This window comes from Anolis sagrei, chromosome 10 (assembly GCF_037176765.1).
Source record: "Anolis sagrei isolate rAnoSag1 chromosome 10, rAnoSag1.mat, whole genome shotgun sequence".
NCBI lineage: Eukaryota > Metazoa > Chordata > Lepidosauria > Squamata > Dactyloidae > Anolis > Anolis sagrei.
This window is the reverse complement of record NC_090030.1, coordinates 15,398,559-15,425,589: the sequence shown is the minus strand read 5'-3', so window position 1 is coordinate 15,425,589 and position 27,031 is coordinate 15,398,559. Positions and strand designations below refer to the sequence as shown.

The following is a 27,031-nucleotide window of genomic DNA, read 5'->3' as shown; positions in this document are numbered from 1 at the left end:
TAGAACTCATGCTAAACCATATGTTTCTGCCAATCACAGTTAACAATCTTCTAGTATTACTGATAGTCACCATTCTGGAAGACTGACTGACGAAATCAGATAAACTACTGTTAATATTGAAAACCTTGGCTGATTTATCTATGACGTAGGTCCACTTGCCTGTTGCGTAGTGTCCCCATTGACCATATGAGGTAGAAGTGGCACTTCATTCAAAATAGGTGTGGCTTCTAATGGAGGTGGCTGGTCTGCCATCATAGCTGAAATGACGGTTCATTCATTAATGGTTTCTCTCACTGCAGCCACCTAATAAAACAAAACAATTCCAAAAGTCAGTCAGCTTCTATTAAGGTTCAGAAAAAGTTACCTCTGGCCTTTTGGCTCAGAAAGACACTCAGAAAAGCTCAAGAGCAAAAGGTCAAACCTTTACAGAAGAGGAGATGTGGGGACTTACCAACAACACACTTATGATGAACAGTTTTTAAAAGAAACTTACAAGTGAACATTCACTTGACTAACTTTGGTTTTTGGATTATGTTTTATATAAATAGATCCCCCTTTCTTCCCATCTTTTCATCATTCTGCATATCTTCTGTGATGAGTAAGACCGAGAAAATACTGCACTTGAATTCTACCCTGCCTTGCTCTTTCCTGCCTTTATCCTTGCAGACGGCCAATTATCTCACACCAGAAGCAACTTGCAGTTTCTCAAGTCACTCCTGACACGACAAAAAAAAATCCTATTCAAGGGTTAAGAACAAGTGAAAACTGAACCCCATAAATAGCTATAATTTTACTTTCCTTGAATGGTCTTCGACTTAGAAAGAGCTAATGACCAATTTTACTTTTCCTAAAATGCTTAAAATGTTTGCTTGATATTCTAAGCAACCATTCTAGACACACCTTAACATTTTTATTAATGTATTTTAAAACCACTTTTTAATCTCAACAGATTCAACTGCTTTTATTTGGAGAGTGAAGACAGAACCTGCACCATTTCACTCCCAATTTATCAATGTATGTATTTTATATATGGCATCAAATTGTGCCGACTTTGTATGCTGCCCTGAGTTGCCTTCGGGCTGATATGGGTGGGATAGAAGTAGAATAAATAAATTAAAAAATAAAAATAACACTGGAAATCACTGGGTATAAGAGGTTATGTATTGGCCTTCCTACAACACTTAGCCATGTCCCTCTCATGGCATGAATTTTGCAAACATTAAAACACAGATTGTTTCCTCTATATGGTAAGCAAATGGAGTACACAAACCCTTCAGTATTCACAGATTCCACATCCAAAGAATCCAAGGGTTGAAAACATTCAAAGAAATTCTATAAAGCAGGCCTTGGTTTTGGCATTTTATGTAAGTGACACTATTTTATATAGCATGAAATATAATGTGACAGGCATCTGTAGATGTTGGAGTTCACAGGGGATCTTGGAATCAAGTACGAGTAGATGCCAAGGATCCATTGTATTTTACTACAGAAGAGTCTCGCTTATCCAACCTTCGCACATCCAACATTCTGTTTTATCCAATGCAGTCTGCCTCCCGCCTGGATCCACAGCTGTTTCAATACATTGTGATGTTTTGGCGCTAAATTGGTAAATACAGTAATTACTTCATAAGGTTACTGTGTATTGAATTGCTTTTTCTGTTGATTTGTTGTAAAACATGATATTTTGGAGCTTAATTTGTAAAACCGTAATGTAATTTGACATTTAATTGGCTTTTCCTTAATCCCTCCTTATTATCCAATGTTTTCACTTATCCAACGTTCTGCTGGCCCGTTTGTTTTGGATAAGCGAGACTCTACTGTACCAGCATGTAAAAAAGCACTTTTGGGTAAAGGATATAGTACACAAGAACTGCTCGGGAGACTCTTCTTTTAATTATACCTCTTTTTGCTCCCTATCAACACCTTTCTGTCAGCACACAGGAAAACACCACAAGTAAGAAAGAGCCCTCAGAGACAGAGCAGCAGAGCTAAACAAGCATTCAAATGATTAGTTTAAAAATAAAACTAGTTGTGAAAAACACGCTTAAAATATTTGAGTTGCAGGTGGCAACAGGAGAGGGAGGATACAGGTGGTATTTTCCAGATTCAGTCTGCTCACATGGTATAAAGCGAAAGACTATTTTTTCATAGAGTAAGAGAGAGATAGGGCCCTTCCACACAGCCAGAATATCAACCCAGAATATCAAGGCAGAAAAACCCACAATATCTGCTTTGAACTGGGTTATCTGAGTCCACACTGCCATATATTCCAGTTCAAAGCAGAAAATGTTGGATTTTATTCAGCTGTGTGGAAGGAACCACACACACACACACAGAGAAAGTATATGTGTGTGTATTTGTTAATTAATATGAACATGCTAGGAAATAAGTTTCAGGAACATTGTTTATATAAATCTATAGGCTTAGCCCATCCCAGTGCCCCCAGACAGAATACAAGGATAATATACTTGAAGTGAAGTCACTGAAATAACCTCTGTCGCTGACGAGAGAGGAAATAACAAATACAACACAACTCATGATACAGGCTGAAATATCCATACACAGAGACACATTCTAGTTTTTTCAAAGATGCACTGCATGCTCTCAAGGCACATTCATTTTAGTCATCCACAGATGTTCAAAAAGAGAACAAAACATAATGGTGTTTTGCCAATACTAGATGTGAATCTAGTTGAACTGAAAACAAAGGCAGTTTATGAACAACTATGGTAAATGGACTATAGCCCAGAGTGGCATGCCCAGAGGAAGCATCATTTAGGGAGGTGACAGAAATCTTGAAGATCATTGCTTCAAAGGGCAGCGCAATGATTACAACCTAATTTTTTGTGTATCACACTTTCTCTACAATGGGAAGATTAGGTTGATGAAAGGTAGATCTAATCTCAGCCTTGGGAATCACAGTGCTCTTGACAGTCCCAGGACATCAAGAGAAAATATAGTATATTCAAAAAATGAAGACTCATTGTTATATATATTTATTAAAAAGTATGGATGATGTTGGTTAATGGCTGCAGGAAAACACAGAACCTTAGTTTCTTTTGGACTCCAAAATGCACAGAGAGCCTTCTGTCCTTACAACAGCCTTCTGTCCAGTATTCACCCTCTGAAGAACAAAGAAGCTTGCAAAGACACACATTTTAGAGCTACCTTCAATTTGAAAGCAGCTACATAAATCAATTCCAGTAAAAGATGACAAAATACCTCTACAAATGTGAAAATCTGAGGCCACCAGGGTCCTTTGCTACTTCACACCTGCCCCCCCCCCCCAGATAAACACATCTGCAACACCTTGTCAAACTCCTTTTGAAAGACCCTCTCTCCACTGCCACAGGACCACACATGAAAGCTTTAGGCAAATGGGTTTCCCTATTGCAAAATGCAGGGAAGGACAGAAAACAAGGCTTTTGATAGAATCTTAATTTTGGAGAGGAGGGTGGTGAGGGCCACCATCTGTTCATAATAGCAATCTGTTCATAAACTAAAGATACAGTTTTTATTAGAAATAATTTTGAATAATTCCCAAGATACCTTATATGCACCTCCCCCTCTTTAGTATATAATATTTGGCTCCCACCCAGAAAAGCACCACAGGTTCAGCTGAGATACTGGAAATATTGCTCAGGCCTTGCTCAACAAGCAAGTCCAGTCATACATTTTTTTATATATTAGATGGAAAATGCCCACATAATTAATATGCGAAATAGCTTTGGCTGTGAAGGGGAGAAACCACTGCCGTTTCTAAACCTTAAATTCCTGAAATACAAATCCTCTCTCAAATGTTTCATATATAGGGTTCTCTCATAAACATGATCCTTATTCTTTAAAGCCAACCTAAGAAGGGCAACTTTGTTGTAAAAAGAGTGACAAAGTTCTGTTATGTAATAACACTCTGAAAAGTTACTGCTGTGTCATCATTAAACCATATTAACGGCAATAGAGTCATAAGGACAACTGGTCCTTGCCACAACAAAGCAAGAGCCAAGAAGCCAGGATGATCAGGTAATAATCTTTGAGAAGGTTTGGGTGAAATCAGTTGAAGTAACACTTTTGGGGAGTCAGCTTCATGACTGATTGTGTTGCTTATAGCAGCATTTCTCAACCTTCCTAATGCCGTGACGCCTTAATACAGTTCCTCATGTAGTGGTGACTCCCAACCATAAAATTATTTTTGTTGCTACTTCATAACTGTAATTTCGCTACTGTTATGAATTGTAATGTAAATATCCAATATGTAAGATGTATTTGAATTTGAATACTGAAAGAGTTGGGGGGGGATTGATTCTGTCATTTGGGGGTTATCGTTGTTGGGATTTATAGATTATTATTATTATTATTATTATTATTATTATTTATACCCCGCCACCATCTCTGCAACGGGGACTCGGAGCGGCTTACATGGGGCCATGTAAAAATAGCAAAAATAAAACCAAAACATAAGCAACAAGCAACAGCATCAAAATTACATTTTTAAAAAACAAAAACATATGAATACAGTAACAAATAACATTACAATAAACACAATCGCAAAGACAATGGGCGGGCCACATGTACAGGATAAAATATTTAAAAACTCGAATAAGATAAGAATAGGAGCAAGTTATTTGGAGGGAGCTCATAAAGAAACACAGGGTTGTGAAACTAAACTTAACCTACAATCAAAGAGCATTCAGAACTCCTTCAACAATGGAACTGAACCAAAAATGGCACACAGAACTCCCATGACCAGCAGAAAATACTGGAAGGGTTTGGAGGGCATAGACCTTGAGTTTTGGAGTTGTAGTTCACTTACATCCAGAGAGCACTGTGGACTCAAATAATGATAGATCTGGACCAAACTTGGAATAAATACTTAATATACCCGAAGGTGAACACTGGTGGATTTGGGGGGAAATAGATCTTGACATTTGGGAGTTGTAATTACTGGGATTTATAGCTCATCTACAATCAAAGAGCATTCTGAACCCCACCGATGTTAGAATTGGGCCAAACCTCCCAAACAGAATCTCCATGCTTTGAAGGGACTTGCTGGCGTGAGACTCCCTCCAGCTTCACACGCTCTCCCTAGGTCACACATGTACACCATGCTGCCATGTGCTGAGCATGCCTGCTCTCCTCTACCCACTTGGAGTCTCAGAAACAGCCCTCCCCTTGGCTGAGAGGCTGGCCAATCACAGTGGAGGAGGGCTTTTCGTGAGAGATTTTGCAGTCTGTTTCCAAAAAGAAAGAGAAGGACAGGTGGAGAGATCTTCAGCTTTCTCTCCCAAAGAGGTTCCTAAGAACACCAGAAATATACGTTTTCTGATGGTCTTTCGCGACCCCTCCGAAACCTCCCTTGTGATAACCCCCCCCCCCCCCCCTCGACTGTCAGGCTGAGAAATGCTGCATTACAAGCTTAGAATCACACATCTTGGCCTTTTGGTAAAGAATCAAGTTCCTATGTGATCGCAAGAACAAATTAAAGGTAAGGGCAAATAACTAGAGGTATTAGGAAAATGCCATGGCTTTGAATACTGGAAAATATTAGAAGAACATCAGATTTGTGACCTGAAGCTGTTTATTGAAGAACTGAGGCAACTCATCAGTCTATTTACTTTATAGGTGGATACCAGTAATGTTTGAAACGGCAGACAGTCTGGTATCATTTCAAGGACAGTAACAGAATGATACAATCAATTCCTGACACCCTAGATAAAATTACTCACTGGAGAGAAGACAAAGTGGAAAGAATGGAACCAAATCTAGTCACCTGGTTATCTGTGATAACAGCAGCCAAGACACCCTGTCTATAGACCCCTTTCCCAAGATCTGCAAGAACCACAGAGAGTTCAAAGGATAAGGATGCCTTTCACTGTTCAGATTACCAAATCACAGTCTTTTACCTGTATATAGCAGTCACTGGATAAGAAAGAAAATAGAATTAATCCCTTTTCTTGTTTTACTCTTAGCCTAATGGTTGACACAAAATTAAAATTGGGCCGGACTTTAGCACAGTGGGTTAAACTGCCAGCTGTAGAAAATCTTGCTGATCGAAAGGTTGGCAATTCAAGCCCGGGTTGGTGTGAGCTCCTGTCGTCAACCCAACTTCTGCTCACCTAGGAGATCGAAAACAGCAATGCGAGTAGATAAATAGGCACTGCTTTAAGTGGGGAGGTAATAAAAGGCACCTATAAGGACATGCCGGTGATTTGACTGGGAGAATGTCTAGGGACAACGGAACTCCTCCAGCATGGAAGTTAGAGCAGCAGCATCTCCCCGTGGCCGGAGTGGAGCGCAACCTCCAGATGCCAGAGATGGAAAAAGATGGGAAAGCCTACACCTCTGTTTATGTATTGTCTGTCCTTTGTAATTGTATAATGGCATTGAATGTATACGTGTTCTGTAATCCCCCCTGAATCCCTTTGGGGAGATAGAGTGGAATATAAATAAAGTATATTATTATTATTATTATTATTATTATTATTATTATTGCTACTACTACTACCCAGCTTGTCCTCCTTTTGTAGTCAACTAAAAACCAGGATGTTCCACTGCGCTTTTGACTAAGCAGCTCACCAGTAATTTTCTTGTCCCTACTTGTAGTTCCGCACTTTACACTAGCCCGCACTTTATACTGCCATACGTTCTACCTCAATATGTGTTATGACAGTATTTCCTGCCCAGTTTACCGTATTGTTGCACTTTCCTGCGCTCCTGTAAAAATGTATTGCACTCATTGAATCTGGACCTCAGCTATGTTACTTTAAGCCGTACTGTTTTTATATTGCTTTCTATTGTGTTGTTATTTGTTTTATCTGATGTTTTAATTGGTTAAAGTGTTTTACATGTGTGTTTTAATTGTAATCTTGGGCATGTCCCTTGTAAGCTGCCCCAAGTCCCCTAGGGGGTATAAAAATAAAGTTATTATTATTATTATTACTACTACTACAAAGGAATACTTTGCACATAGCTAAAGCCTCTACTTTGAGAGAATTCAATATAATCATCCCTCTACTTTGGCAGATCTGATTATTCTCAGATTTGAATAAAAATGTTTTCTCTAGGAATTTCTAGGTCCTCCGGTGCAATTCTATGGTCAGCAACTTGTGGAAGTCAACTAGAGTCATGATAGAGGACCTAGACATTCCTAGAGAGATATTCTCTCAAGTAAAAAATAGCAATTTCTTTATCTCCAGTATTTCATTTTTATGGGGATCCTGTGCCCCTATCTCCAGTGAACACAGATTTTTATTATTATTATTTTGCTATGGGAAGTCAAGCATGGAAAAAAAACCCCTTTCAAAATCAAATAGAAAGAGTCATAATATGGAGACTATCAAAAATATAGAAAAGGGACAATAAACAAATGTCTACTAGAAAGTATTATTTAATCACAAAAAATAGTCTGATTGAAATATTCAACAAGTTGACTGAGAAGGGAATGTCCTTGCAACAGGCAGCTGCTGAACCTTGCATTTGTTCCACTGTCAAAATGACCCTGAATCATCTGTTGCTTTACAGGAAAATCTCCATCTGTTCCAATCAAGGTTAAACTATTTTTGTAAGCAAGGCAAGAGTATTGATTATTTGCTTTTAGCCATGGACATTATGAATTGCTGTAATTATGATAGTTGGGATGAGTAACATGGAAGAAAAGATCTCTACAGAATGATCTTCATAATAGAAAAAAATTCTGAAATATCTGGATGCTATATTTTGCCACAAAACATCTCCATTTTCAAGGACTGTTACATAAATTTAATTAGCAGTGCAATGGAGAATATCAAATAAACAGGAAATGTTCAAGTTCCAATTCATTTTCCCCGTTTGGCTTAATATGACCAGGAAATCAGCTACATCTGTGGAAATATAGCTTTTCAAATGTGATAAAAATAGTAGGAACCATTTTAGTATCTTCAGGTTCCTACTCAACCCACTATTGTCATATTAATATTTTTAACTCACTCTTCACTGCAGCACAAAGGAAGAGGATGAATGAAAACAAAATAATACATAAAATGACACTGCAGCAAACAGCGTGTACGAGTTGTGTGAAGGGTAGTCACGTAACTTCCACATGTAAAATCTACCCTACAGTGTTCCTGTCTAATCAGGATTCATCTTAAATCTGTTGGCACTTATCCAGACCAGCAACAACACCAGTCATTAGTTGAAAGCCTACAACACTCACCTGATTCCAAAGACAAAGTTTAATATATAGTGATGGCACCACATTGATGCTTAAAACCATAAGAGACACCATAGAGTCTTTATGTGATCCAAAACTATAAAGCTGATGGAAAAAGTTAGAAATTCCAATACTACTTTCTAAAATCTATGATAAATGAATGTAGGGAAATTTAGAGTTGAATTGCAAGAACACAAGTAGATTTTTTTTGTTACTGATCTTTAAGTTCTGCTTCAAGATGGTGGTTATATCTAGCAATTTCAGGGCCCCTCTTGTTGTCTTACTTGAACACATTGTTCCATCTCTGACGTTGAAAATACTGTATATCCCATTCCCAAGCTACAGAATTATTCCAACAGGACTGAAAGTCCATAACAGAGCAATAAGGTCCCTAACAGAGCAAGAAATTCCACTACCCAGAGAGCCATATGTATGGCGGACGGAATCCTGAACTATAACTCTAGATCACAGTCCCTCAAACTGTTGGAGGGCTGGATTATAATTGGGGAAAAAAACATGAATGAATTCCTATGTACACTGCATGTATCTTATTTGTAGTGCAGAAAAAAACACTTTAAAACAATACAATAATTAAAATGAACAACAATTTAAACAAATATAAACATATTAGTATTTCAATGGGAAATGTGGACCTGCTTTTGACTGATGAAATAGGATTGTTGTTGTTGTATGCTTTCAAATCATTTCACTTAGGTTGACCCTGAACGAGGGCCAGGTAAATGACCTTGGAGAGCCATATCCTTAGTTTGAGGACCCCTGGTCTAGATACTAGGTTTTGAATCCTCGCTTGGCTTAGGAAACCATGGTTTCAGCCTGTCTGTTTTTCATCCCATGGCACTTCAAGGAAATCCATCTCATCAAAAGGCCCTTGGAAGAGACCAAGCCAGTGACTTTCTCCATCTCACCAGGCAAGGCCATGGCTTGAACCAGAGTACCAGACATATTAAATAGCAAATTCCCTAACAGTGTTTAAGAATCCTTCACAGTCTAGCCTTCTTCTAATATTTTGGCTACTGGGAAAACTTCAAGATTCAAATAGCATTGTTTGGGATAGGGACTTAGAAAAAATTGTATAATATTCTTTAATTTATCCACCTCAGAAAACTCAAGTCAATGGAAAATAAATTTTAACCAGGACAAGATCTGTTTTCGTGTTCAGAGGTTAAGGTTTATCTTTATCACTGAAGAAAAAACTGTGACCTTCACATGCCTCAGCTGATACAGACATGTTTCCCTGTCTCCAGCTGATGGACTGGATGCCCTTTCACACTATGCTATGACATCACTATGAGTTCGCTTTAACTGGCAACGCTACAACCAATGGCGTCCTGGGATTTTCCATTTAGGGAAGGATTCTTAGCTTTTTTACCCATAGAGCCCTACTGCCTCACTAAACTACAAATCCCAGCATTTTATGAGATGCAGGAATTTCATTTAAAGTGGGATCATAGTGCTGAGACATTATTTAAGGCTCAAGAAATATACAGTTAGCCAATATTTTAATGTATTTTATTGCCTGTTAAATATATCTTATAGCTATTTGTTCACGTTAATTGTTGTGTTCTGCTTCTTTGTCGACATCTAATGATTGCCAACTGTAAGCCTTCCTGAGTCCCCCTTCAGGGGTTGAGAAAGGTGAGATACAAATACTCTAAATAAATAATAAATAAATGAAGATGAACAGAGCATAGTGAGTAAAAGAGAACATTCATGTTCCTGCATTTTCAAAGAAGCACATATATAACCCAAACTATATACCGCCTACTTGGATCCAAGGCAATCTGTCTGCTCAGTATTTTAATAGGCCTGACTGAATGGACAGTAAGCATGCCTTTACAGTTATATATGATACACAACTATATATTTTAGAAGATTTGGGGAAACACGCAGATTTTTTTAAAAAAGAGAATACAAATGTGGAAAATCTCTGAGTTCCTAAATATGATACACATATGTAGGAATTTGAAATATTTATCCTTTCCTTGTTTATTTTCCCATCTGGAGAAAAGTCCTTTGCAAACAACAACAAAAAATTGATAAAAACTGCAGTCAAATGCTTCTGCAAATCTCATCAAAGGAGTGCATGCCTTTTGAAATTTCGAAATTCCAGATTGTGGATTGGAAATTAAACGCCCCTTTGTTTGTAAATTTTCTTCATAACATTGAACTACAGCAGTTTAGTTAGTGTCACACTGCATTAACTCTACATTGTTGGTGCACCCAAAGTGACCTACAAAACAACACATATTTTAAAGGCAATAGAAATTAAACAGAAAGGAGCCAATCAAATATTTCATGGAAAGTAAATTGTTAAATACATTAGGGGTAACATTACCAAAGGTGTTTGGGAAATGATCAAGTCCAACATTGCTCCAGCATTTTTTTGTCAACATAAAAGCAATAAGATACCCCATAGGATAAAGTATATTCTAGGATCACCACATTTGCCCAATCTGCAGCTGAAGAAGAAAATATATAGTTACTTGGCAAAGCACCTGAGTGTTGCTTGCCTAAGTCAATCTATACAATTAATATGGTTGCCATAAATCAACACATGATTTGAAGGCACACACACAACCCAGAGAACAACAAAGTGAGTCATCCTCCTGCCCTCTGTATCCAGTTTACGAAAGATAACCAACCGTGCATTAAAAGTTTCAGCTAGGGATGACCTGACCAATCATTCTTCTGCACATCCATGTCTCAGCATACTCTTATATATTAACAAGTGCTTTACTACATACTGAGTTGGCTTACTACACTCAGGTCTCTATACTCATGGGTTCTACATCCATGGATTCAACCAACCACAGCTCAAAAATATTAGGGGGGGGGGGTTAAAAAACAAATCTTGATTTTGCTGTGTGTCAAGGGCTACTCTGGTGTATAGGCATGCCCTGTTGCAGATTCCTGCCATTTCACAAATCCTCAAGCATTCCAGTTGGGTTGTTGCAAGTTTTTTGGGCTGAATGACCATGTTCCAGAAGCATTCTCTCCTGACATTTCACCTGCATCTATGGTAGGCATCCTCAGAGGTTGTGAGGTCTGTTGGAAACCAGGAAAATGTATCTGTGAAAGGTCCAGGGTGGAAGAAAAAACTCTTGTCTGTTGGAGGTAGGTGTGACTGTTTCAATTGGCCATCTTGATTAGTATTTAAAGGCCTAGAAGTTTCAAATCGTGCCTTCTTACTGCATGGGGGAATCCTTTGTTCAAGGTGATTAGCTGTCCCTGATTGTTTCTTGTCTAGAGTTCCCCTGTTTTTGAGTCTTGCTCTTTATTTACTGTTATGATTTTAGAGTTCATTTGAGTTGTTTGTCATTTGATGCACGGGAAACCATTTTTCCACACCATTGTATATAATAATACAATGGTATCCACAGGGGAGTCCTGGATCTAAACTCCAGCAGGTATTGAGGGCCCACTGTATACAGGTATATTTTATCACATACGGTTTCAGAAAATGCGAAATAGGCATTACTCTGTTAATATCACACACAAACCACACCATGAAGTTGAAGACAAATGCAGATAGCACTTCTCCTCCTTCTACCCTTCTTGAACACACGTTTTATATTGGGGTTGGGTGGGGGTGGTACAATTCTGACCACTGCTCGGGTTTCATGCTGAGCACAGCTGACCACAGCAATTACAAGACATATTCTGTGTTTTCAATGCCTTGCTAATAGAAGGTGTGCAGCCAATTACATATAGGATTGCATCAAAATGTAATAAACCCCGCATTATCTCAGCCTTTTCCTAGATCTACATCTGGTTTGCATAACTGCAAGAATGTCCCACAAGTAGAGCTCAGTTGAAGGAACTTAAGAGCCAAGACAGTGCTGTTAGTGTGTTGGTTTTGTCTGTTCTTTTATTTTGTTATTGAGGGTTCTTTTTAAATTCAATTTTCTCCACAAAGAGCTGCCTTGTAAGAAGGTGGGAAATAAACTGAAATACATAAATAAATTTTCAGTAAGGCTGCATTATCCTGGATGTTCTCTGTTCAAAACTCATGATCATGATCCTTTCCTATCTACTTGCATTTGTCCACACAGTCCAGAGCTGGCCCTGTCTTCATCCAGAAATGTAACATGGTTAGAATCAGTATAAACATGATTCCAGGTTTATTTATTTCTACCAGTGACTACTCAGAGCTATTTCCAAATAACTTTTCTAATTCTTAGGTCCTTGGCATCAAACCAAGAGGACCCCTCCCCCCACCCAAAGGCTTGATTTACAGTGGGAAATGAGGAAAAATAATGGGAAACACATTAAGAAACATTGAAGTTTTTTTTAAGTACAATAACTCAACCAGCCACCTGTTCACAGCTGTTTTTCAAATACAAAGAAAATCTTATTTAAAAATTTGGATTCAATGAAAAGTTTGATTGGCAATGGGAACCTCAGAAAGGTTAAAGGCCTAATTTGACTCACTTATTCTTTTTAGTAAGGAAAAATGATCTGGCATTAAGCTTTTGTGCTGAAGCCATTTTACACAACAACTCAACTTAACCCTGCCAAGGCCAGATTTTCCTTACTAGTAACATCTTCAGAGTTTGGGGGCAGCTAAAAGATCCAGTTCTCAAAGGCCAAGTGAACCAAAATAGGTTCCAATCCGTATTTGCATTTAATAACTCATTAGACTGCAATTATTACTCAAGGTTGTGCTCTTCTGCAAATACCAACTGCCAAGAGAATTACCAGGGAATGGTCTGCATTTTATGGTTGGTTACTATTTAGAATCAAGAGGTTGGGCTACAGTAGCAGAGTACACTGTTATTTACAGAGTGAAAGACAAGTTCTTGCCCTGGGAAGCTTGCTCTCTATCATATTACTTTTAAAAAGTAGAGAGAGGAGGACAAACACATGTGATAACAAAAAGAGAATACAACTATGTATTATCTCCAAATCCTTGGGGTATTTATTTACGACATTTATATGCCACCCTTTTCATTCTGAAGGGGACTCAGGTATATATATATATATATATATATATATATATACATACATAATATATATTATATTATTTGCATAGTACAATATCAGCATTAAATATTGCTATATTGTACCATACCATTATATCCTAAAATTATTATTATTATTATTATTATTATTATTATTATTATTATTGTAATATACTAAGATACACTCCTCTCCCCATGTATACTTGAAACCATGGATCTTAGGGAACCTTATATTTTGAATATACTTGGACCAGACGTATATCAACAAATAGCACTGGGGGATCTCCACAGGCCTACTTCGGGGGAGGGAGTGATTTTTGGAATATGATTAAGTGAAACATGGATGTTGAATCTGTTGGTAAGAGAGGTGTACTATATTCTGATTTCGTGGATGTGACCATGGCTACAAGTAGGATGTGGGGAAAATGAACGGAGGTATGAGGAAGTGACATTATTGTGTGTGTGGGGGGGGGGGGGGGGGAGATATCCTTGGTCTGGCCCTGCTCATAGAAAGGTTTACCTGCACTATGCACGAGAACGTCTAGCTTCTCTGCTCACTCCAGGAAATACAACTAAAGACTATAGCTAAGTCCCTGCCATCCCAGGGTAATTGCACTTACTAGGCAACACACTGCAAACTCCTCCCCTCTAGCTTCCTCCTCCCTACCTCTCAGTCTGACCTACTGATCTTTCCATCCCTATGCTATATTAAATGTTTGTCCTGATCCCAGTGAAAGACACTGATCTGTAACATCATTTGTGTGCAACATCTGTGCAAATTTGGGGGTCCTAAGAGCTCCCATGGCATGCAGTTTTCCCAAGCAATTAGATTGCATGATACTAAGAAGTCTGTACTTACATATAAAGAATGCTTTTGTTAACATAAGCAAAATAATAAATTGCAGCTATCTCTACAATAAGTTCTTCAAGAATGTAATCAATTTGTTAAGTATGTTTTTCTCCACCCAGGAATCCCAACATTTTCATTTAAAATCTTGTCTGCAGAAAAGATAACGACTGAATACCGAGCATCTTGACCTTGGCAAGCTAACAACTCGCAGAACAAAGCAGGTGAAAGGAGGGAAATGTATAAAGTTCATTTCAATGGTAAGCTTATGTACAATGACAAAAGAAATTTCCTTGGAGAAATCTCGAATGTCACTTTGATAGAATAGAATACTAAGCAGCTTTCAAGGGTGCATTTTTCTACTTCACAACAGAACCAACGCTGAGAAAAATTGCCCACAATTTGCACAAGAAGACTACCAATCAAATTTCTGAATCCAGAACATTGCAGGCGGAAAACAACAGTACATCACCAGCTAGAACAACCCTTGACCTTGTAAATGGTATTTATTACTGACACAGTATTCACCAGGAAGATCTAGTTTGTTTCCCTGATCAGTATGAAAGTCATTAGGTGATCCCTAACTGTATCTATTCTGCATGTAAGAAGGATTGTGAATGACTAGGACAGTTATTCTCATTTTTCTTTTTTCCCATCAGCACAACTTCTAAATAAATCAAGATGAGTTTGCTTATTCCAAAACAAAACACAAAGTGTTAAATAAGAACAAATTCCAACTTTCAATCCCAATTCAATAATAAGTAACAAGCCAAGACTCCCAATTTGGACAGTACAAAACCCTTTCTTAGAGGAGAAGGAAAACAAAGAAAGGGAGGGATATCCATCTCCAAGACATCAATTGTGATAAACAATGTTTTATCATAACATCTAAATATAAATATTCTCTCAAACAAATTGTTTCACAGGAATCATGTATAAAATAGTGCAACAAGTAACAACCCATGAGCAACTGAAAATTATTCTGAGTTTTATTCATGTATGTTCAAGCCTTCTCCCATCAAAGCACTCAAGGCAACACCGATGGAGCTAAAAGGTGGTGTCCTATCAAATTCTCAAGAATTACCACAGGTAAGTCAAGGTGCTCCATAATAATAATAATAATAATAATAATAATAATATCATCAACAACAATAATTTTATTTCTCATCCGCCTCTCCCCATGGCTCAAGGCAGGTCACAGAACCACAAAATACTATAAAAATTCTACAAACACACATATTAAAATGCAGTTCCATAAAAGATATGTATCAAGCATTTCTATACAATATACATTAATCACACTGAACAGAGACCAAAACACAGGATATGAGTTTTTAAATTCATGTTTTCAACTGGCTGGGTAGGCCTACTGGAAGAGATAAGTTTTTAGATGGTTTTTCAATTCCAACAGCTGATCTAGTTGTCGGAGCTCTTCTGGCAGGTCGTTCCAGAGTCTTGGGGCAGCCAATGAAACGGTCCTCTGAATGATGTTAGTTAGTTGAGTTCCAGCTGGTAGCTGCCCCAAAGGATGTCAGTGTTCGGGGCGGATTGTACAGGAGAAGGTGATTCTGTAGGTAACATGGACCCAAACTATGTAGGGCTTTGAAGGTCAAAACAAACACCTTGTACTTTATCCGGAAACCAATTCACAGCCAGTAATGTGATTTTAGAATATCTGCCCATTCCTAGATGTTCCAGTAACAAATCTGGCTGCCGTATTTAGAACCAGATGGAGTTTCCGAACTTGGTACAGAGTGTGTTGCAGAAGTCCAATCTTGAGATTACCAGTGCAAGCACTACCATCTTCAGGTCCTCCAAATCTGGGAAGGGGAATAGCTGATGCATCAGCCAAAGCTGATAGTAAGCACTACTGACCATTGCATATACCTGGACTGACATTTGGAGATACGGATATAGGAGCACTCCCACATTATTGTACATCTATCACTTACTCTCACTGACCATTTGGAATTAAAGATGTAGGTAAATAATAGCATCTTTAACATTTTAAGTAAGTCAATGCTAGAACAAGCAATCCTGAAATATTTTCTGTGTTTTTATCTAGTAGACACCCTGAGATTAGCTATTTTACCGCAAGCTCACAGTGTATTACAAAGCATAATACATAAATCATATTGCCCCCAGTGGCGCAATGGGTTAAATCCTGTTGTCATCAGGACAGCTGACCGAAAGGTCGGTGATTCGAATCCGGGGAGCAGGGTGAGCCCCCATCTGTCAGCTCCAGCTTCTCATGCGGGGACATAAAAGAAGCCTCCCACAGAATGGTAAAACATCCAGGCTTCCCCTGGGCAACATCCTTGCAGATGGCCAATTCTCTCACACCAGAAGCAGCTTGCAGTTTCTCAAGTCACTCCTGACATGAAAAAAATTAAAAGATTACAGAATTTTCGCTACATGGCAACCTCAATATATTGAGGCCAATCAACAAGGATGACCAAGCTACAGTCTAATATTTCTGCAGGGCACTAGTTTGATGAAAACTGATTTCAGCCATGCCAAGCTGCCCACTTGGTGGCGGCATCCCAACTAAAGAATGCTCTTCAAAACAAAGCTCACCTGGCACCTACCTTGATGTCATTTTCCTGTCAACCAGCATTTTTTTTAAAAAAAAATCCAGAGTTCTTTCAGTGTCTATACCAGGGGTCCTCAAACTAAGGCCCAATGGCCAGATACGGCCCTCCAATGTCATTTACCCAGCCCTCACTCAGGGTCAACCTAAGTCTGAAATTACTTGTAAGCACACAACAACCATTCTATCTCATCAGCCAAAAGCAGGTCCCCACATCCCATTGAAATACTAATAAGTTTATATTTGTTTAAATTGTTCTTCATTTTAATTATTGTATTGTTTTTAAGTGTTTTTTGCATTACAAATAAGACATGTGCCGTGTGAATAAGAATTCATTCATGCTTTTTTCAAATTATAATCCGACCGTCCAACAGTTTGAGGGACTGTGACCTGGCCCCCTGTTTAAAAAGTTTGAGGACCCTTGGTCTATACAGTACGATAATGTTTTATGATGGTGTTACTGTAAGTTACAGTGAAAAGTTGACCAAACTTGTACTAGTCACTATCTCAAATCTCTCTTAACATAATGTCTCTTGCTTTGCTGCAAGGGTTAAAGATTCTGCTTAGAGATTCACAGAAGAAAATTAAGCAGAGTTAAAAACATTTGATATTCACAATTATTTTTAAATGTTCAAAGAAAATAAGATACTACCTCTGCAATCAGCAGAAACAAAACTATAGGCCATTGCTCTTATCCCTGTATTACACATGGAGGACTCGGGCTGAGAAAACACAGTTTAGCTCAAATGGTAATTAACCATAATAAAGATGGATGGGGAGCTTACCTAGGTTTTCACCTCCTAAGTGAAATCATGACTGAGCAGAGACCCTATTAATTACAAACTTCTCAGGTTGTAGCGGACTATATCAGACTCTAGCTTCTTCACAGTCACTTCTAATTAACTAGGGAGGGGGTGGAGTGGCTAATACAATGATGCAAGTTCTAGCCAGAGAATATTTAAATTGGTTGGACCCATCTGGGAAAATATAAAGACTAAATATCAAGCAGAGCTGTTTTTCAGTCAGTACAATATGTACAGAATGGTAATTTTTTACCAAGATGCAACTACCTTCTTATTATTTGCACTTACAATTGCTTGAACAGTTTGAGAGAACATAAGCAGCAATGTCATTTATTCACATTTAGGTTTCAAGACAGAACTGCAACATTTAAACAAAGAAGTTGCTTTTTTAAAATATTAAATTGCAGCTTGCAATCCTCACCTGCATATGAATTATCAGTGTCAATGCCTTAAAAATATACACTGCTCATACATTTTGAAATGTATTTCAGTAACTAACTAATCAGAAACAAATACTGACACAAAACAGAGTCAGAGATATATTTGCCTTAAAGGTAAAAGTAGAAATTGGAACTTAGAAAGGAATATAGATGAAAACAGGAAACGCAAACACGGAGCTAAGTACACCTGCCAGCTTTTGCGTCACAACAGCCAGTTGGCAAGATTATAGAAACACACACTGCTTGCCATATGTTCAGGAAGGGGGTTCGCAAGAGACTTCTTGGCCCAGAAACAGGGGTTTCCATCAGCTGACTTCACCTCCAAATTGTTAAAATAACAGAGCAAGATGGGTCTGGAGTTTGCTATTCTGGGTTCTGGTCCACAATTGTCTCTCTGCCTTTGCTACAAATCTCCAAACCAAAAGCAACGTACTAGGGCGAAGTAAAAACACTCTTTATCCACAGCAGCTGTTTGCAGCACCTACCTTTTGCTCATGAGGAAAGTTTGAGAACGTTTTGGATATCTACTTGCTGTACACTCACTCAAGTCAAAGGGGAATAGCTAGAAGGCTACGTGGCATTCAGACAGAGCAGCACCAGGAGGGAGGGGTGTAGAAGAGAGAGGGAAGCAGAGGAGAGAAAGATAGCAGCGACCTCCTCCTGTCCCCTTACTAATAAATAGCAGGAGCAGTGACCAAATCAAAAAAAGTATGCCCAGAGCTTTCTTTCAAAAAGGAACAGGAATAGAAGAGCTGCTTTTCTAAAAGGACACCCTGGAGCACGCAGGAGGGAGGGAAGGAGAAGGGGATATTCCTGGGAATCTATTTTTTTTCTAGAGAAGGCTTCCGGCTACATGAAAAGGATACACATTGACATGGCAGGAATGTGTAAAGTCGGCTTCAACTCATGAACCCCTGATCCGAGCTCTTTTGTAATCTTCTTCTCAGGCATTTCATTCACCCACAAATCAGAACATATTTCTCTCCACAAACCATATTTCACTCTTTTTGCCCACCTGAATTTTCAAGTATAATTTGCCCATATCAAGCACAAAGAGCCTTGGCATCTTACAATTGACTCCACCCACCAGTCATAAAACTACATATACTGTATATCTTTACCAACACAATCTGGCTCTGTTTCAACCATCTAGGTCAATTCTATCCATAAAGAAGACCCACTGGTCCCTTCAATTCAAAGATCTTCTCTTCAATCTTCTTTTTCCTTATCACCCAAAGCTCCATGATCTTTCTTCCTATTAGCCCAATCTTCCCCACTTATATATGTAGTTTTCTAGACCCCTTTGCAAGTATACAGAAAGCCACCAGTATCAACTCAAATCTTCAAATATTTTTCCCTCTACAGCAGACATGGGCAAACTTCAGCCCTCCATGTGTTTTGGACTTCAACTCCCACAACTGCTCATACCAGTGGCTCCCATTCCTGACAATATGGTCCAGTTTCTCACACATCATTCTGAATTATCTTCCTTTCTCTAACCCATGTGCCTACCCACAAAAAACAAACGACAGTAGATGGGAGACAGAGGCTGGAAAAAGGAAAGGAATGGGAAAGCAAAGAGCTTTTTTAGGAACCAGAGGGAAACATTTGGGGTGCAAAGGAAACTAGATAACCCTAGGAATGTGAAAGTGGATTCAAAGTACAGATGTCACTGCAATGCAAATGCTAGTATTGAGAGAGACACAAGTGGAGAAGGGATGAGAAAAAATGCCGGGAATGAGTCTAGTGGTTTTTGTGGGGTTCTGAGTGGAAACTGAAGTGACATTTTGCAAAAGCTGCAAGGGCATGGGAGTATTTTAAGTGATCTTTGCAAAACCATTTAGGTAATACAGTTTTAGTATCCCCTATCTGCAAATCTGAAAGGCTCTAAAAATCCAGAATAATCCAAATGGGTGGCCGTGACAGCAATATCTTTGCTTTCTGGTGGTGGGAAGTACCAAACTTTGTTCTATGTGCAAATTAATTAATTAATTAATTAATTATACACACACACACACACACAATTACCTTCAGGCTATGTGTACAAGGCAACTATAAAACAAAAATGACCTATCTTGGGCCCCATCTCCAAGATACCTCTTTACATACATCTTTTTTTTCAAAATCCAAATCAGTTCTACCCCCAAGCTTATAGGATAAGGGTTGCTAACCTATACGGAGGGTTTGGGAGGATGGTTTGGAGAAAGGGGCATACCTTAGGCAGAAAAGGGTGTTTCTTCTTATTTTATTACTTTTCCTGTGCTGGAGCTGAGGCTGGTGGACTGCTAAGGGATTGAATATGGGTGGGCGTGACAAAGAGATCAGCTGTAAAATAGAGGGGGTGGAGATTAAGGGGGTGGGCTGGGGATGGCAAAGAAGTGGGTTTAGGCAATGGGTGGGTTTAAAAAAATAAAGATGAAAGTGGGTAGGCAGAAGATGGGGTTGATTCTGCCCCACCATCCCTCCTAATCCACCCCCTGCCATTTCCAGCAACCTCCAAAACTACTCCTCAGAACCTTTTATCACAAGGAGGAGACAGTGTGGGGGCAAAGCCTCTCTTCTCCAGAAGGGTGGTGGGAGAAAATAGGGAGTTAATCCTGTCTCCCATCAATCTATTCCCCTGACATTTCCAGCAGCCCCAAATCCATCCCCAGCCCCTGTTCTATATTCAAAAAGGGGGCTAAAAATGAGGTGGATTCAGAGGGTCAAACAAACAAACCAAAAAGCAAACAAAACAAAACATCCCTTTCTCCATTTCCAACAGCTCCCCAAAACCATCCTTCAGACTCTCTTTTTCATCTCCCATTAGACGAGGTGGAATTGGGGGTGAGGGGCAAAAGATGGACTAAGGAATGAAGGGAGGAGACCCCCCCCCCCGCCACTACGAGATGAAAGTGAGATATTAATAATATATATTTTTTTGTCGTGTCAGGAGTGACTCCTGGTGTGAGAGAATTGGCCGTCTGCAAGGACGTTGCCCAGGGGACACCTGGATGATTTTGATGTTTTTATCATCCTTGTGGGAGACTTCTCTCATGTCCCCACATGAGGAGCTGAAGCTGATAGAGGGAGCTCATCCGCCTCTCCCCGGATTCGAACCTGCGACACGTCGGTCTTCAGTCCTGCCGGCACAGGGGTTTAACCCACTGCGCCACCAGGGGCTCCACTAATAATAATAACAACAACAACAACTCCAATTACCCCACACCTCTTCTCCCTGTTTTCAGGAACTGCCCCCAATGCCCACATTTGATCTTCCACTAAAGGCACTAGGTTTAATCGTGAAGGGCAAAGATGGGTTAAGGCAAGAGTGTCAAATCCATTTCCATCAAAGGCCACATCAGCCTTAGGGCTGCCTTCAAAGTATCGTTCAATTCATGGATGGAGAAGCCATGGATAGAGTGGGCCAACAATTTTAGGTCCCCCGATTAAAAGTGGGATATAAATAAACATAATAATAATAGTAATAAGAATAATTAATAATAATAATAAAGCCAGACATCCCATTCCGATTCAAACCCCACTCTCCTCAGGTCCTTTTCACACAGCTGTATAAAATCCACATTGAACTACAGCAGTGTGGACTCAAGATAATCCAGTTCAAGGGAACTGGATTATGGGTGGAAGGGTCCTGACTAAACAGAACAACCACAGCTGTCCAGGTGTTACTGTATCCCAGCTTCCATCAGCTCTAATCATGAGGAGGAATATAGAAGTTGTAGTCCAGCATCTGGAGTAGGGCTACATGAAATGACATAAGGCCCTTCCACACAGCCATATCATCCAGAATATCAAGGCAGATAATCCACAATATCTGCTTTGAACTGGATTATCTAAGTCTCCTTCCACACAGCTGAATACAATCCCACAATAACTTCTTTGAACTAGAATATATGGCAGTGTGGACTCAGATAACTCTGGTTCCGTCCCTATAGATCATCTGCTCAAATCTTCTGGAGTTCTCCAGAGGTTTCTGGTGACAATACAATCATTCTGTGGATGCATCTATACAGACACTTTATCTCAGGGTTGATCTGAAGTGATGAATGATGGATTGGCCACAGGATGGTTTTGACGGCTGCTGTGGAGGCGGTAGTGAGTTCTGACTGTCTGGTGATGCCAAGCCCAATTCAGCCCTACTGGACATCCACATTTGGCATCTCCGGTCTGTATTCATCATTGCAGTGGCCAGTACGCATGCTATAGCCAGAGTGATGTCACCTGGGGCCCAGAATGGTGTGGGAAGGGGGAGGAAGAATCAGCTATCCTTTACTGTTTCCTTTCCTCAATCACTGACAAGCTTCACTAGTCAAAGGGCAATGGATTATCCCATGCTGTACTCACTGGACACGGCAATGACAAGAACAGTAGGAGAATGGTAACTGTCTGAGCCCAAGTAATATGGAATGGCCATGTAAATAATTGTGGCCAATTTCACCTCAGAACTAGCCCAACTGCTTACACTGGTTCAAGTTGCAGTCTGCTATAGATTCATGAGAATTTGGAGGAATCTGCAACTTTTGTTAATGCAGTACAAGGCTGCATTAACTTGAGTCAGTTTCATGAATCATATCACTGCCAGAGATCTGACTTACCCTACTTTCAATGTATGGCTGTGTGCAAAAGCCCTGAATCTACACTGCCATATAATCCAGTTTAATGTGGATTGTATACAGCTATGTGGAAGGATCCTGACTCCACACTGCCATATAATCCAGTTCAGTGTGGATTTTATACGACTGTGTGGAAGGGGCCTCAGATAACTTAGTACAAAGCAGATATTGTGAGTTAATCTGCCTTAATATTCTGGGTTATATGGCTGTGTGGAAGGGCCATGAGTCCACACTGCTATATAATCCGGCTCCGTGTGGATTTTATACAGCTGTGTTGAAGAGGCCTGAGTCCGCACTGCCATATAATCCATTTTAGTGTGGATTTTATACAGGTCTGTGGAAGGGCCTGAGTCCACACTGCCATATAATCCGATTCAATGTGGATTGTATACAGCTCTGTGGAAGGGGCCTGAGTCTGCACTGCCATATAATCCAGTTCAGTGTGGATTTTATACAGGTCAGTGGAAGAGGCCTGAGTCCACAATGCCATATAAGGGGTCTCAGATAACCCAAGGCTCTTCCACACAGCCCTATATCCCACAATATCAAGGCAGAAAAACCCACATAATCTGAATCTGGACTCAGATAACCCAGTTCAAAGCAGATATTGTGGGATTTTCTGCCTTGATATTCTGGGATAGAGGAATGTGAGGAAGGGACCTCAATTCAAAGCAGATATTGTGGGTTATTCTGCCTTGATATTCTGGGTTGTATGGAAGGGGCCTTAGCCCACACTGCTATATAACCCAGTTCAGTGTAGATTGTATACAACTGTGTGGAAGGGGTTTTAGGAATTGTGGGAGCTGAAGTCCAAAACACCTGGAGGGCCAAAGTTTGCCCATGCCTGATACAACCTCATATGCTCATTGTAATGTAATGATACTAATCTGGTATATATCATATTAATAATGTTGCAATATAATAGATTATATATTATATATACTACAACTTCTGATATAGTACAATCCATATAAATAAAAATGTAATGCTCGTTTGTGGGATTAACATAACTCAAAAACCACTGGACAAATTCCCGCCAAATTTGGCCACAAGACATCTACTAACACAAGGAGTGACCATCACTCAAAAAATTGATTTTGTCATTTGGGAGTTGTAGCTGCAGGGATTTATAGTTCACCTACAGTCAAAGAGCATTCTGAACTCTACCAGCGATGGAATTGAACCAAACCTGGCACACAGAACTCCCATGACCAACAGAAAATACTGGAAGGGTTTGGTGGGCATTGACCTTGAGTTTGGGAATTGTAGCTTACCTACATCCAGAGAGCACTGTGGACTCAAACAATGATGGATCTGGACCAAATTATGCCCACATGTCAACACTGGTGAAATTTTTGGGAAAATAGACTTGATATGTGGGAGTTGTAGTTGCTAGGATTTATAGTTCATCTACAATCAAATAGCACTCTGAACTCCACTCACAATGGAATTGAACCAAACTTGACATATAGAGCTCCCATGCCCAACATAAAAAACAGGAAGGGTTTAGTGGACATTGTCCTTGAGTTTGGGAGCTGTAGTTCACCTACATCCTGAGAGCACTGTGGAATCAAACAATGATGGATCTGGACCAAACTTGGCACAAACACTCAATATGCCCACATGTCAACACTGGTGGAATTTGGGGAAAATAGACTTGATATATGGGATTTATAGTTCACCTACAATCAAAGAGCACTCTGAACCCTGCCAACGATAGAATTGGGCCAGACTTCCCACACAAAACTCCCATGACCAACAGAAAATACTCAAGGCCATCCAATCCAACTCTCTTCACCAGGGCAAGAAAACGTAATCAAAGCCCTCCTGACAAAGAGCCATCCAGCCATAGATAGATAGATATGATTCACACACAGAGAGATATAGTGTCATAGATTTGAAAGGGCCCCTTAAAGAAGGACAATGATATCTTGCATGTTCCAGGGTGGGCAGACTAGACAATCTCCACATTAACACTGACAAAGAAACAGCAAGAAATACTGTCAAGCATCTAGAAATTAAAATTAAAATTAAGAAATTAAAGACTTGGCTGTTTGAGAAGGTGTTCGAACAAGAAGTGCAATAATTGGTAATGACGACAGGAATGGAACAACGGAAATGATATTGGATTGTGGCTTAATGATGAGATGACGCGAATGACTTTTTGTATTTTTGTATTGATATTGATATTGTTGATGACAATGTTTTTTGATATTGCTAGTTTGATTTTAGATTGTGTCTCGTAATTTGCACCCTATCCTCTCTATGTTGTACACCGCTGTGAGTCGCCCCTGGGCTGAGAACAGCAGCATATAAGCACAGTAAAGGAGAGGAGATTCCATCTGAACATGAGGAAGAACTTCCTGACTGTGAGAGCCGTTCAGCAGTGGAACTCTCTGCCCCGGAGTGTGGTGGAGGCTCCTTCTTTGGAAGCTTTTAAGCAGAGGCTGGATGGCCATCTGTCAGGGGTGATTTGAATGCAATATTCCTGCTTCTTGGCAGAATGGGGTTGGACTGGATGGCCCATGAGGTCTCTTCCAACTCTTTGATTCTATGATTCTATGATTCTAAATAAATAAATAAATTACATATATTAGAAACCAACACTTTCTGATTACTTTATTTTCCAGATCACCAGACTGGGCCACAGCAACGCCTGGCAGGGGAAGGCTAGTATATTATATAATGCTAATAGTATAATATACTGGCAGTGTATTATATATATTGTGGTATGCTAATATAATACAATATAATAATAACAATAAGGGAGAAAAGGGATGAAGAGGGGAGTGATGTTATGCAAACCCCAACAATAACAGGACCCCCTCCCTCTTCACCTGCACCAGGAGCCACCCCAAAGGAGCCTCCATCCCTCCTTCTCTGGGGCGCCCACGTCGAGCCAGGCCCCTCACTCAGCCTGCAGGCCTCCGCTCAGCCCCACCCAGGACGAGGAGGCCTGGAGACCCCCGGAGGCCCACCCCTCCCTCCGCCAAGGGGAAGGGAGGAAGGCCCGCGTACCCACCGCGTGAGCAGAAAAGGAAGCAGGAGCCCCGGAGACGGAACCGCTTCAGCGCCGCCAAGCTTCGCCTTCGCCGCCGCCGCAGGAACAGCTCCAGTCAGACGGCTCCGCCATGATGGAATGCGGGCCCCCGCGCATGCGCACTGCCGCAGCGGCCCCTCTCCAGGAAAAGCGAGAGCGAGGCGGCCGGGCGCAGCAACCCAACAACGCAGTCTCCTCTCCCCTTCCCAGCATTGGAGTTTGTCGGCTGGCATTCCTGTCCGAACATGCTCGGGAGGGGGGGATTTCGGATTCAGAAAGGATACAACACAGGCATGGGCAAACTTCGGCCCTCCACGTGTTTTGGACTTCAACTCCCACAATTCCTAACAGCCTTTAGCATTATATAATATTATATAGTAAAGGTAAAGGTGACATTAAGTCCAGTCATGTCTGACTCTGGGGTGTGGTGCTCATCTCCATTTCTAAGCCAAAGAGCCGGCGTTGTCCATAGACACCTCCAAGGTCATGTGGCCGGCATGACTGCATGGAGCACCGTTATGTATAATATAATATGTATAATGTATAATATGTATAATATAATATAGTGTGTATAATGTAGTATGTATAATATATAATTTATTATATCACAACATTATTAATATGATATATAATATATTAATATTATTACAATACAATGCACTACCAGTATATTATATTATCAGCATTATATAATATATTGTACTATATCAGAAGTTGTAGTATGTATAATATATAATCTATTACATTGCAACATTATTAATATGATATATAATCTATTAATATTATTACAATATAATAATATTGTACCAGTATACTACCAGTATATTCTACTACCAGTATATTCTACCACTATATTCTACTATCAGCATTATATAATATATTGTACTATATCAGAAGTTGTAGTATGTATAATATATAATCTATTACATTGCAATATTATTAATATGATATATAATCTATTAATATTATTACAATATAATAATATTGTACCAGTATACTCTACTACCAGTATATTCTACTACCAGTATATTCTACCACTATATTCTACTATCAGCATTATATAATATATTGTACTATATCAGAAGTTGTAGTATGTATAATATATACTCTATTATATTGCAACATTATTAATATGATATATAATGTATTATTATTAATAATAATAATATATTAAATTAATATTAATATAATATATTAATATTATTACAGTTTAATGCACTATCAGTATATTATATTATCAGCATTATATAATATATTGTACTATATCAGAAGTTGTATGTATAATATATAATCTATTATATTGCAACATTATTAATATGATATATAATGTATTAATATTATTACAATATAATAATATTGTACCAGTATATTCTACTACCAGTATATTCTACTACCAGTATATTCTACCAGTATATTCTACTATCAGCATTATATAATATATTGTACTATATCAGAAGTTGTAATATGTATAATATATAATCTATTACATTGCAACATTATTAATATGATATATAATATTATTATTACAATA

General features: G+C 39.2%; 1 protein-coding gene across 3 annotated transcripts in view; it reads right to left on the bottom strand.

Annotated features, from left to right (window-relative positions):
- The window catches only part of LOC132762978 (fibronectin type-III domain-containing protein 3a-like), a 78,482-nt gene extending 52,855 nt beyond the window's left edge, over nucleotides 1-25,627 (bottom strand). Inside the window, exons 1-2 of one of the 3 annotated variants that reach the window (XM_060756258.2) lie at nucleotides 25,483-25,626; nucleotides 160-303 (exon numbers count right to left, since the gene is read on the bottom strand). In XM_060756258.2, coding sequence (XP_060612241.2) covers nucleotides 160-255 — 96 coding nt within the window. In that variant the 5' untranslated portion in view covers nucleotides 256-303; nucleotides 25,483-25,626. Of the gene's footprint in view, nucleotides 1-159; nucleotides 304-18,332; nucleotides 18,401-25,482 lie in introns of those variants that run through there. The other 2 variants (XM_060756260.2, XM_060756261.2) reach the window with 2 other exon arrangements.
- Nucleotides 25,628-27,031: the final 1,404 nt, after the last annotated feature.